This window comes from Lagopus muta, chromosome 13, assembly GCF_023343835.1.
Source record: "Lagopus muta isolate bLagMut1 chromosome 13, bLagMut1 primary, whole genome shotgun sequence".
Taxonomy (NCBI): Eukaryota; Metazoa; Chordata; class Aves; order Galliformes; family Phasianidae; genus Lagopus; species Lagopus muta.
Genome location: NC_064445.1, coordinates 4,931,144 through 4,944,901, shown reverse-complemented (window position 1 = coordinate 4,944,901; position 13,758 = coordinate 4,931,144). Strand labels below are relative to the sequence as shown.

The window sequence follows — 13,758 nt, the reverse complement described above, 5'->3', positions numbered from 1 at the left end:
CCCACTGGGTACTTGGGCTGGAAGATGGGGAGAGGGTGCTGGGACCGGGCGTTTGGGGGGGGGGGGGGGGGCAGCTCCGGCTCGTTGCTGTAAACCTGCCGCCTCTTCTGCAGTGCCGAACGCTCGCGTCCTCCTCCTCCCATCCGCGGCTGCAGCTCTGCTGCTCCATCCCATTATTGTTAGGGGAGGTTGCGAGCATAAAACAAAACCCAACCAAAAATCCAACACACCCAAGCAAACCACCCAGGCGCTTCCCCCCCCTCCCCCCTGCTCTCACACACACGCACACACACACACCCCCTTTCGCTGATCGGTGGCACTCCCAGGACCGGCTGCGCTTCCCTGGCCCTGGGGAGGAGAGGCAGAGCCGGAGAGAGGCGGGGGGAGGAGGGGGCCGGGGCCAGGCAGACACATACAGGGAAAATCGCTTTTGTCTCCGGCACGGCGAGCGGCGCAGGGGCTCGGTGCTGCGGCTGCCGGAGCCCCCCGCTCAGCGCCCGCTCCGCTCCCGCAGCACCGCGGCGGCACCGCGCCGGGGAGCGGGCAGCTCGCCGCCTCCTCTCTTCCTATTATTATTGTCATTTTTTTTTCCCCCTCCTCTCGCTCTCTCTTTCTCCACCTCCCTTTCCGTCCGTGTGATTTCTGCCTTTTCGGCGTACAGAGGATTCTCCCCCCTCTTCCCCCCCCTCCTTCTCCTGCACGCACGCTGCCCCCCGCCCGAGGTTTCTCTGGGTCCAGCCGGAATCCGCGAAGCTCCTGGGGATTTTCCCACCCAAGCTGGGGTCTATGAGCGGGAAGGTGATCAAGCCCAAAGAAGAGAAAGATGCTTCCAAGGGTAAGGCAGGCGCAGCCGCTCCGCTCCCCAGCATGTTCCCCGGCCCGACCGCGGACAGCCCGACCTTACCGCTGGGAGGGGGGCATCGCTCCGGTCCCAAGTCCGTACTTTGGGGTACCCCCACCCCCCCCTCCCTCGCTCGTGGCATGGATGAGGGCGCGGTGCGGGGCGCTGAGTGGGAAGGGGGAGGGGGGGGGGGGCGGCCCGGCTCAATGCGGCACGAAAGTGCGTGTCCCCCCCTCTCCCTATTGCTCCCCGCAAACCGCGCTGGGAGATCGCCATGGAGACGGGGGGGGGGGGCATGGGCTGCATACGGACCCCTTTTCCTTTAGCGGGGTGCCCCGTTCCGGGGGGGCACACACAGGTGGCTCTGCCCGCGCTGCAGCGCTCAGGGCCGTGGGAGTGAGCTTTGGGGCAGTGCGTGTGTGCGGGGCGGGCATCCCGGGAGCAGTTCTTTCCCCGTGTGTTGGGATGGACGCGAGTGGCGTGGTGGCTGCTGCTGCTGGGACAGCCGGCCGAAGGGCACGCTCTTAGCGTGAGGGAAAACGGCAGTTCCTCACTTCTTTGCTTTATAAAAGGGAACGCTCTGCCGTCATTTACTTTCTCGTAGTCTGGGCGGCCAAACCCAAACGATCTATCCTTTTAGTTCTTCTTATTTATTTCATCTTTTAAAAACAAACGACAAACTTCTGAGTTTCTTGATCCTGGAAGTTGGTGCTGAACGCCTCTCGTTTTATATACTTTTTTTAACCCTATCTTTCTCCTTCAGCTACATCTTGCTGAGACCCTTGCTATTTTCACCAGACCTTTCCTTATTTTATTGCATAAAAGTAGCAAAGCCCACCATTCAGATGCATTGCGAAAATGTTCCATTTTCCAAATGTCTTTAAATTACTTTCTTTGATGTTGAGTAGCTTTTTTTTTTTTTTAAATATATTGGCCTTATTCACCAAAACGCCCTTTAAATAATTTATCACATAACAAAAAATAGAAGATTCCTGCATTTCTGGGGATTTATTTTACATGCTTAGAGCCGTTACAGCCCAGCACACAAAGGATTTGCCATACTTGCATGAAAACTTACTCTTTAACTTAGTCTCCTGTTCTGTGATGCGATCACGAGTCGTGCTGAAATCTTTGGGTTTGAAATTGTTTGTGTGCAGCCCTTTGACGTGTGTGTTTCCAAATGCACAGGCAGTTGTATTTGCTGCTGCTGAGGCAGTAAGACATGCAGGGCTGCGATTCCTGTGGTGATGGGAGGTGTGTATGCTGAGAACGCTCAGGGAAACTGTTGGTGCTGATACTTCTTGCAGGAGATGGATGTGCTCCTTTGGAGGCAGCAAGAAAAACTTTCTGTCACCATGCAGTAGAGACTGGCTTGAGATAGCACAGGAGGAATCCCATCTTGCAAGGTGATTTTAATACCTGCTGTGAACACAGGGCTGGGTTTGCACAATAGGCATTGAGCTTTGCTACTGAGAGCAGTGTGGGCCTTCCTCCCTTGAGGAGGAGCTTTGGGCTGGGGCTGTGCAATGTGCACAACTCAGATGGCCACGCTCTGCCCTGAAACAAGGAGCTGCTTTCTGCCAGGTGTTAGTGGCATCTTCTACCACCTGCTTTTGGGTGGGTCTGTGTTGAGGAGCCTGATGGATCCTGTGGGACCCTGAGAGGCTGTGAATTTTGGTAGGAAACAGCACTATGGAGCACGTAGTGACTTCTCACCCTGGATATTTTCAGTGGGATTATATCACACAGAGCCCGTGGTGGCTTCAGGGGGTTGTGCAGTGTGACAGAAGGACCAAAACCTGCTTTTAAAGGGATAGCTCTGGTGGCATTTTTCTCTTAAACCCAAGAGGGACGGCCCATTTTCTCTTCAGACATTCTGGGTCCTGCCTGGAAAATCTCATAAGGGCTGATTTGCTCTGGACTTGGCAGCTTTCATAGCTGCCTGTGGATGTTGAAGAGTTAGCTCTCCCAGACTCCATGCAGCCTATGGATTGGCGTTCTGCAGTCTGAGATGCCCACCTTTCCATGCAAGTTCCTCCTGAGCTGTGGAGCTGCTGTGTGGAGATGCCCCCCAGGTGGGGGTCTATCCCCAGATCTCCCCCCAGAAACCTTTGCTTTGCACTATAAGAAAGGCACATCCAGTGTCCTCAGTGTTCTGTTTGGGAATGTATCAATGTGACCCGTTTTGAGTGCAGTTCTGTTAACCTCTTGTTTAGATAAGAAGCACAGGACAGCAGGAGGATGTAGGACACTGGCAAGTGAGCCGAGATGCTGCAGTGCTCTTTGGGCTTTGGATGTGGGCTGTAAAGAGCTCGTGCTGCCCAGCGTTGCAGCCAAACTCTTTCCAGAGGCTGTTCTGCAATTTGTGTGGCTCCTCCAAGAAAAGCCAAGGGACGGCGGAGAGGATCTAAAACTAAATCTGAGGAATGGATTCGTCTGCATTTGGCTTTCTTTTTGCCAATTGGATTATGTGCTATCATCTTCCCCCAGCAGGGCAGACACGGGCAGGTCCCTTCCAGTCACTTCACTGTCACTGCGAGGAAGTTGGGTGGCTCTGCCCAGAAGCCTGATAACCTCAGCCAGAAGCAGTGACAAAATACAGACTATATTTTCTTCTCCAAAAAGCAGAATGGGAGGAGTATTTTCCAAGCCGATAGCTCTAATGTGAGAAGAGCCTATTGAAATAGTGACAGTAAGGGTGAAGGCTTTGGAAATAGAGGTACTGTTCTAATTTAGTGACAGGAGAAAACAAAGCACTTAAAGAAATCACCTGGCAGGAAAAATAGAAGTCAGGATTTTGACATATCTATTACTGCTTTTCCTGGCTTTATGAGAACGTAGTATAATGCAGCTTATGATTGAAAGGTCTGTAGAAAAGCTGACAAAAATAAAGAAGCTGATCTCAACAGTTATATTTCTATGGTACTGAATCATGGGAAAGCAACTTACTTGAGAGGGGCTGAAGAAGAGCAGCACGGAGGCAATGTGTAAGCTGACCACATCTTGGTCTGAGGCCACGGAATCAAAATTAGCAGCAAGTGCAGAGCAGTGCAGGAAGGGGGAAGGGAGCACAGTGTTGGTGTGCTAGGAGCTCTGGTGGGAGGCTTTATCAAAAGTTTGGGTACCAGTGCTTTTGCATCCCAAGACACAACTACCAACCCCAAAAAACTGACAGCCCTTCACCAGCCACAGTCTGATGTATGCAACTGGAGTCTCTTTGGGTTTGCCCTCTGCATCAGAAATTGTGTTTGTGCTGTAAGCATTTAACGATGCTGAGGAATGAGGAGTTAAACTCAATGGTTTTTTCTTTGCTTCCCATCATGAAGAAATCTGTGTCTCTTGTCTGAAGTCTGAGATTGCAGATCCCCTTTGAATAGATGCCTGCATCGCCCACTGGGAAGTGACAGCCAAAATCTGCAGCGCGACCCACCCCATCCTGGATATTAACACCGTGGGTTACAATAGATACTCAGCTCTTGGCTGAGGTCCTGATCCATTCAAAATTCCCAGTGACACCAGTGGGAGTTCTCTGTCTGCCTGTGGCATTGCCTCTGATTAGTGGGTGGTTGTTAATGTGCCCATGCCTGGAATATTTACAGTAACTACCTCCTGTTATGACTCATTATCTTTAACTGGTTTTGGTTCCCCAAACTACAGTAACTCTCTGTAAAAGGTATCGTCCTTCCCTCTAAATCCCCAGACGGTGTTCCCTGACATCTGTTGGTAAAATACCAGCAATTAGAAAATGGACACTGCTTTTGAGATGAGAGAGCCAGCATGTTCCTGCCAATGCTTTCTAACTGATTTCAGTGCTAGTTGAAGAAATCCACAGTAAGGCAATGCTTTCAGGCACAAGCCTTGGGGTTTATGATGTTGTCAGTTGTCATACATCTGCTGCTCCATGGCACACTGCTCATCTGGTCCTAGAGGTAGTAGTAATAGATAGTCATCTTTTTGGGGGGCTTCTAGAGGATGATTTAATAACAGTTGCTTCTTAGTGGATATAAAATCCCATCTTCAAAGGCAGAACTCCCAGGCAGGTGAAGGCTGGGTGATGCGGAGCCCCACGGGGCATTACGGGGGGCTGCACGAGGTGGATAGCTGCTTCAACAGCAGATGCAGACAGATCTGTATGGCTCAGATTTCTGGCTTCTCTGGTCTGTAGCCACCCACAGGATGCTGGAGACTTTAAATATATTTGCGCCGTTTTTACTGTGATTTCCTGCAAGGCATTGGTCCCACCCCTACACTTTGGGAATCCAGTGCTGTAGTGCAGCCTTGGGTCAAATTAGTGTTAATTTTCTTCTTCTGTTCCTCATTGTGTGTTATTGCTATGGTGTACTGAGGGAAGGAGATGGCTCCAAAGCTGGTATGGTATGAGGTATGAGCTGCTTCCTCAGGAGCAAAGAGGTGGCAAATCTTATTCCTCAGTCTCTCCCTGAAGGCAGCAAGCAGAAGCTGTCATAAAATCTTCTGTGCAAACAAAGCATCTGTAAATCTGGGAGGAAGACTTTCTCATCCTAAAGAACCCACAGCCAAGTATTTTCAGACCAGGATCTGTGTGGATTAAGGTATATTGGGAGAGGAATTGCTCCGTTGATTGCCGTGAGATTAGAGGTGCGTGTGATGTGTACAGTTTGGCTGTGGATATATTTAGGGATTCAGCAATTCCATATCTGTTTGGTGGGACTGAAGCTTCTCCTTTTAGCTGAGCCTGGCTCTAGAGTCTGTGTGCCCCAAGTATTGTTCAAATCTGTTGTCCTAAAAAGATGCCCTGCTGCTCCCAAACACTCATCTTGGTCAAGCTTTCATCGAAATATTTATGTTAAAAAGACCAAAGTGAAATAATGAAAGGAGTCTGTTGGTTACTTTTTTTTTTTTTTCCTGTTCTCTTTATTTCTGGTGGTGACACACATGAAGGACTTCACTGTTGTTTGGTTTCATGCTCAATATTTGTATTGTTTTGCTGAGAGAAATGAAGCTGAAAATAATTTGAATTGCACCCTCAGGCAGGTAACCATTCAGTTCTTCTCACAGAGGAGTGTAAAGTGAGACTGCTCTTCTCTTAATTAGTTTTGTGAGAGTGGTGTGTGAGGCAAGGTCGGTGCTAAAGGAGGGAAGGGCTGGCTGAGCACTGCTTGCGTTGTCTGAATAATTAGAGCATCCTCCTGAGGTGGGAGGGAGCAGAGGGACTGAACTGAAGTGGGAAGGGGAGATGCTCCTGAAAGAGCACCGGTCTGCGATGCATCGTGCACGCGCTGCTCAAGATCAGCTAAATTCAAACCAGCGGTGGTTCATTAGCTTTGATGCAGCCGTTGTGACTGCTGCTAAAATGAAGGTGTATTTATAGAGATTGCTCCGTGGCCCAAGTAATCTCTGGGTGATTTTCAGCTGAGGCTTGGCGTAACTTTGTCAGTTGCTTTAAGAATGAAGTGTTTAACCTGTACTTGGTGTTTCTGACACGTGTGCTTTAAGTTGTTGGCTGCATTAGGACAAATTTGGTTTGCTTTAGCGGGATCAGATTAAACTTGTGCACCATGTAATGCTCTTCTGATGCAGTAGTCTGTGAGCATTTGCTGGCTTTTGTGAAGCGACTGTTTCATTTCCGTACGTCGTCTGTAGTCACCAACACAGGGAATATTCAGTGGCACTGTTGAACTGTCTCCACGTTTGTGTAAGCTGTAACTACCAAGGCTGGTGCAGGAGATGCTGACTTACATCAGCAGTAGGGAGAGCATCCATGGGATTATCTTTCTAACCTTCCAGCTCCTCAGAACACTGTGCCAGAGGGGTGACTGTGTGGTGGAGTGACCTTGGCTGGGTGGGCTCCCGCCTACCTCTGCTGGATGGGGAGAAAAGGAGATAGAAAAGCTTGTGGGCTGAGATGATAAGACAAGGGAGAAGGCTTACCAGTGCCTGTCACAGGCAAAAGACTTGGACAGTTAATGCAACTTGTTGCCAATTAAAGCGGAGTTGGATGGTGAGAAACAATGAGGACCTTTCCTGTCATGTCATGTCATGTCAGCCCTGTCACCTGGGACTTCAGCTCCTCGGGTCGTGGTTGCTGGGAACCCTGCAGCTCCACAAGGTTCATCTGGATATTAATCATACACCTGGTTTAATTACAGTTCAGGTGTTCTAAGTGATTTCCCTGACGACTGTATCCTGTTTTTGCAAATGTAGGTGGTCAGTAGGTAACAAGCATTGATATTTTTTTTTTCTTTTTCCTTCCATTTTTCTGTTAATTTTGTATATTGAATCTTCAGAGTTTTTCCTCTTACACTGGAGGTGACGTTTTGAAAGTATTTCTGACTTCCACTAAGTGAAAGGAAAAAGTGCAGGGCGTCTTCTGCATAAAAGAAGAAAGATATAATGGAGAGAGGGTCAGAAAGGAAATGGGGAGAGGGACAGCAGAGAGCAGCTGTGGGTGCTCTCCATCCTGCTCTTTTCTCAGTCACAGTGCTTTGAAATCATGGGCGTATTCTGTTCAGGTTGGACTTCCCCATGTTGTCAGCGTGCTGTCAACTTGCTTACGCAGGAAATGTTTTTTCTTTGGATTCTGTGCCAGCTAGAAATTTCCGTACAACTGTCTTTTCTGTTTGGTAGATGTGTGCCTTTCTTATGTTGCTCTTGCACTTGCAATCTGCTCAAGCTGTGCTCCAATCCTGCCTTGAGAACGTTAAATTTCTTAATTGTAATTACACGCGGTGCTCCAAACTGCTGTCACTTACTCTTTGTTCCTCCGAGTGCTGCAGGAAGACGAGAAGCTCTGATGGAGCCAATTGCTGCTGCAAGCCAACGCCACGTTTACGGGGTGCAGGGCTGGAATACCTGAGCTGTGAAAGTCTCTTTCCCAGTGAAATAAAGCTGTGGTGGTGTTTGGGAGTTGTATTGGTGGCAATTACAGCTGTCAGTGTGTCTTATGGGGATCATCATTTGTAACAGCCTGAGAACGTGGCACAGAGCAGGTGCTCCCCCCGCTGCAGATGTTGAAGCAGCACTTCTGATCTTAAGCAGGAGAAAAGTCTTTGCCACCCTGTGATGCACAGTCAGTGCAGGTTTCATTGCCACGTGCTCTACTTACGTTCGCTTCTCATCTTGCGTACCGGTGACTGAATGTTCAGAGCCTGCCAAAAATAGCTAGCTGTTTTCAAGTGATCGGCCAAGGAGAACTAGAGGGACTTCGCTTTGCTGCTGCTCTTTTCCATTTTTCCTATGACCTCTGTTTGCTTCTTGAAAAAAAAAAAAAAAAGACTTTTGGAAGTCAGTGAGAGGGGATTAATAAGTGAAACAAGTCCAAGGGAATTAAATAGCAATTCTCTTGTTCACCTAACAGGAAGGCTACAGCAGCAGGAAGATGTAAGCCAGTCCCAGAAGCTCAGATTTCATGGACGAGGCATAACCCATCCCTCCTGTCTGGGGAGGGCAATAAAGCATAAGTCTGTTTTTGGCGTTTTAATGGTTAGGTATGTTTGTTATTCAGCCTGCTGTACTTCCAGGCTTGTGGTAGTTGGTCACTGGGAAGCTGCATCCTTCTCTTTCCTTGGCTGGAGGGGGTTTCGTGCAAAGTAACGGTGAATAGACCAGCTTTCCAGCTTTGTTTTTAAGTGTCTCAGGGAGGAATCTCTCTCAGATGGTTTCTGTTGCATTTGGAGTAACAAGCTGGCTAAAATAAAAGGCTTTTCACAAAGGGTATCCAAGTAGTAGGAGGTGGAGAGGAGTAAAGCTTTGTGGATGCTCGTGCAAGAACTCATACAAGCAGGAAGGAGAGAACAATGTAGAATATGGGAGGAATGTAAAATTGTACTTTCTTCTCATAGTGCAATGAGATATTCCTGTTTAGGACACTTAAATTACATGGCAGCAGTGAGTGTAGAGGAAAGCAGAATTATGCCAAGATGTGAAAATTGTCCTTTTTGTCTCAATGCAACTTTTGGAATTTAAACATTTCTATTTGTTTCCTCAGAGGAAATAAAACTTCTTTGAAGCTGCTCAGTGAAATGAGGCAGGCTGGAATTATTTTGAGGAAAAGGATCTGAGCTCAGTGTGGGTCTGTGTTCCACCTTGAGACCGAGAGGCCCTCCAGTCTGAGCTGGGACTGGAGCAGAAGTCCTGAATTGATTTCTTTCTGGTCAATGTCAGGAATAGATTTTAGAATATAACACTTGATTCAATTTCTCTTGTAAGTCAGCGGTGCAGAGGATAGCAGGAAGATGAAAAGTGAGGCGTGGAGATTTTGTATGGGTGCCTTTTGGATTGGAGGAGTATTGTTTTTATTTCAGTGCACATTGTAGGGTGAAGGATGAACTTACAATTGCTTTGAGATTTGCAGGAAGAATAGGAGACAGGGATGAGAACGCAAAGTGTGATGGAGTGGCAGGAGAAAGCAAATCCTGCGAAACGTTGAATGTCAGAAAATTAGCTTATAAAAGGCTCTGGGGAGAGTGAGGAAGCTGGAAAACGTAATGGAAGAGGGGATATTATGGGCATAATTGATCACTGTTTCCAGGACTGTAATAATAGCCCGGCTATGTATTTGTGGGTATGGATTTGTGAAGACCATAAAAGAAGCGGTGGAAGTAGCTTTGGCAGGGCATGAGCAATAGGAAGGTTAAGCTGGGGTCAGGGGGGGATGAGGTCAGCAGTGACGCAGAGATGGAGGTAGAGAGGAACAAGGAGGAAAACTGCCTTATGAATATGTTGCAGTTCCAAGGCTTTTCATAAAAGGGCAAAAAGTCTTTGTTATCACTGTTAGTAAAACCATTTGCCCTACTGAAGCAGCTGTGCATATTGAGCAGATAATTACCTTTGTATGTAGGATTAACTTGGTTGGTTGCCTCATTTTTATCAGAGGGGTGTTTTGCAGATTGTTAGAGCATCTAAACTGGGGAAAGTGGCAAGGAGAGGCTGGGCTCCTGGTCCTTACTGACAGAACTGGCTTTACAGATTTAAAACTCAAACTTTCAAAAAATTAAAGCAATAGTTATTTTAAAAACAAAGAGAGAGCCAGCTATGTTGTGTGTAGTGATCCTGCCTGGATGCCTACCTGTGCGACCTGCTGTAGGGAACCTGCTTTGGCAGGGGAGTTGGACACGATGATCTATGGAGGTCCCTTCCAACCCCTACAATTCTGTGATTCTGTGATTCTGTGATCCGCTCAGTCAAAGCTTGTGGATCCAAAAAAACCCAATGTCATCTAGTGTGATTTTTCACCTCTTCAGTGCGCTAAAGGGGAATTACCTTTGTGGTGCTTAAAGCTTGTGCCTTGTGTGTATCATCAAATATCCAACCACGAAGCTTCTTGTTTAAGTGAAGTCTTCAAATCACATTCCTTCTATGGTTGAGAGGTTGGCTCTCCATTTACCATTTAAAATAAATCAGTAAATCTCACCTGGACCTGCACCAGGTTGAGCCAAGTGCTGACCTATGGAAGCTGGAATGTTTCATCAGTCCCAGCCAGACCTGAGGCTCACAGAAACGAAATCTGGAAGTGTTCCTTGCATTTTGTAATAGGGAGCTCAGTCACAGAGGATTGAGTACATTCACTGGTGTGTTGTTATAGGCAGTGTGTACCCAGTGCACACGTCTCCATTGAATTTGCAGTGTTTTCCTAGTAGACTTGATCAACAGATGTGATTGCTTGGGATTTGGCTGCCAAATCTTGACTTCACTGATAAAAGCAACTTGAAAGAGAACTTCGGCATTTGTGTTTTGTAATGACATAAACAGGGTTATCTTCTGTAGTATTACTGAAGGAAAGGAATCCTGGAGGAGAGTGCTGTCTCTGGAACTCTGAGCAATAACACCAGGCTGTGTTTTTATACCAGGCACGCATGTTTGACAGCCTAAAACATCTGGAAAAAGCCAAACCTACTGTCACCCTGTCATGTAAGGTGCTGAGCAGCTCTACTTTTCATTTACCTGAAACCACTTAGCGCTCAGGTTTGGGCCCTGTATCAGCGAGCATCGTATTTCCTGTCATGTCTCATTCCCACTATCACCAATTCTTATGTTAAATGTATTTCAGAAGGAGCAAGAGACTGCGTGAGAGAGATGGAAGGAGTGACAAAAGGCTCAGCACACTTCCATCCCACTCATTGATAGCTGTGTGAGCAAGCTGCTCGTCAAGGTGGAGCCTCCATCCCTGGGAGGAGATTACACTGCATTACTTCTCTTTTGTAAAATGATTAAAATTGCATCTGTCAGTTCCTCAGCAAATTGTTACCCTCAGAACAAAATATTTATCCTGTTCTTTTACGCGTCTTTTCTTAAAGCCCTGTGGCCTCTTTGCTACGATCTCCATTGACTGATGATATCTGCACTTTCGCTATGCATAGGGCATGTGTATGAGCTCTGCAGGTGAGAGCTGGAGAGCTGATCTCTGTTTATTTGGGTGACACCTTATGAAGAACAGCACTTGATCCAGCAGTGTCCTGTCAGGTTAGATTGAAATGCAATTTGTGCTGCTCTGTAATGTCTTGCTGAGTAATATCCTTGGTAGGAGCGTGACATGCTCAGCATTTCATGGTGCTGACCGCTGTGGTGCTGAATGAAGGATGAATATTTCAAATGTGGAGTCTTTCTTTTTTCTTTTTTTTTCTTCAGAAAGCGTAGTGCTATTGTGTTGAATTGATGTTGTGCTTTAAAATAAATCTGAAGAGAGCTAGAACAAACTGTCTGTTTTGTTAAGAGGCTTGATGCTGCGGTGTGGAATTTGTGTGTAGGATAAAGTGCTGTGATGGTTCCCATGATCTTAATAGAGAGTGAAGTATGTAAGACAAGTAAGTCTTGCTCCTGAGACTTGATCTCAGCAGAAAATGGTGAATAAAAGGTAGCAGAAAACCTGTGTTTAGTTTGTACCTTCAAAGGTGGTCTGGGAGATGTGTAGACAGAATATGGCAAGAAATCTTGCAAGGTGTGATCCTGGATGGCCTCAGGCAGAGCTGCTGCTTCTTTGCATCTCCATTAGCTCCATTGTGTAATGGTAGATTGGGCTTTGGGAATTATGGCACCAAAAGCCAATAAGTCTCCTTCATTCTCTGCACGTTTACCTTTTTCTTAATTGTGTTTTACCTTCGTTGGAAGCATAAGGTTTGACTCAAAGGTCTTGAAAGGTGGTTAACACCTTGATATCTATGGTGGGAATGGAGTCTTTAATAGATGGTGGTGTCAAATTTTGACCCTCCATCTAATACCTCCATGAGTTATGGATCTGTTGGTTCCATGTGCATTTTCTAATTGGCGTTCAGATTTACAGTATTGCTACGGATGTCTCTCTGTTTTACCACAGAGAGAGAATGGCTCATGCTTTATAAATTGAAGCTAATGCTTCTTTGATTAGTATAAGTTTATTACCAGATAAACAGTATCTTTCTCTGAAACGTGACTGTGCTTGTAGGCTTAATACCCTGGCTGCCCTGATATGACACATCAGTGGGTTGGCTGCTGATTAGGCCCAGCTAATGCAGCGTCTCAGAGCACCACGCAGTTGAAAGCTTACAATTAAAGTGTGGGATGAAACCAGATCTGCCTTTGTTTTGAACTTTTAAGTCTCACAGCATCGAAGCAGGCTGCCCTACTCTGCCCAGCATTATTTTCCAAGATGTAATTATTCCTTGCTCACTGACTTGAGTAAATCAATTAAAACTCCGTGCGTGTAACAAGGCTTTGACGTAAACTAATTGATCAGGACGTGCAGGCAAATGAGAAAGGTGTGGGACAGACTTTAAAGTAGAAGACTGAAATGTTACAGAGTGCTTTTTTGAGGTGGTGTGGTGGTAGCTAAGTTCCCACCTTCTGTACTGATGGGCTGTTTGCTGGGTGCAGTGGTGCTCAATGCCTCTTTGCTTCACTCAGGTTGGTCTCTTTGCAGCCTGTCCTGCAGGAATTGGGTCTTGCTTTGATTCTCTCTCCATCATCTGAAAGAGTTTCAGGGTATGTGTGAAGGGTATCTCAAACTGCAAAGACTGACTGTTGCCCACCTCTTTGAGTGGCTGATATGGTTTGCTAATTCTTTCCTATACCTTGGATACCTCTGGAAATAGATCTTTTTTATTTTTTTTTTTATTTTTTTATTTTTTTTAAACTCCAGTTTTTCTGCTTCTGTGAGGTGCTATCCACAAGTTGAGAAGGGATGACAAACTCGTAAATCCTTTGGGTGCTCTTGGAAGGGCCTCATAAATCATTAGGACCTTCTTCTGATCAGCCAAAAGCACTGGAGAGGAAAGCAAAATGGGGACGGGCATATTGCCAGGAGGAGAGGCAGGAAAATTGGCCTCTGGTGAGGACCAGCCTTCCAGTTCGTCACTCCATCGTATTTTTAGCGTTATAATTACTTCCCAACCTTGCTCTTCCTTCCCAGGAAAATAACGCTTTTGCTCAAGTTGCATGCAAACTATTGGGAATTGATGAGTTGAGTTGCCTGTGTTCCTAAATTCAGAATGATTGCTGGCTGCGAGCATTTTCCTGCCAGGCCTGGAGAAAGAGCTGATAAAAAGCAGCACTGCCAAATCTTATTTTTAGCTTCTGTCCTGTCGGGATGTATTTTTTCTTTTTCTTTTTTCCTGCTCTTGGTGTCTGTTTGGGGTTTTTTAGATGTGGAGTGTTCTTGTCAGGGTGTTCAGAACAGCATGGTGCCATGTGATTTTTGGCTGTGACCTGGTGGTCTGGCCTGGCTGGCACCCCACGGCCGATGTATCTGTGCTGTTGGTGGCACTGCCACGCTGCTCTAGTTGTAAGACAACTTGTAAAATAAGTGCACCGCCTTGGGCAAAATTAATTTCTTGGTGTTGATGTGGTTATCACATTGCTCTCTTTCAGCTTGCAGATACCTTGCAGGTATTGCTGTTGTCACATTGACTTCATTTTTGTTGTCCTGGATGAAGGCACTTGATGCAACTTGGTATCACAGGTGACAT

At 46.7% G+C, this 13,758-nt stretch overlaps 1 protein-coding gene across 2 annotated transcripts in view; it reads left to right on the top strand.

Moving 5' to 3' along the window:
- The first annotated feature begins 420 nt into the window (after positions 1 to 420).
- FGF13 (fibroblast growth factor 13) overlaps positions 421 to 13,758 on the top strand; it is a 210,306-nt gene continuing 196,968 nt past the window's right edge. For both annotated transcript variants that reach the window (XM_048959499.1, XM_048959496.1), the window contains exon 1: positions 421 to 835. In XM_048959499.1, the coding sequence (XP_048815456.1) occupies positions 787 to 835 (49 nt within the window). In that variant the 5' untranslated portion in view covers positions 421 to 786. The remainder of the gene's footprint in view (positions 836 to 13,758) is intronic.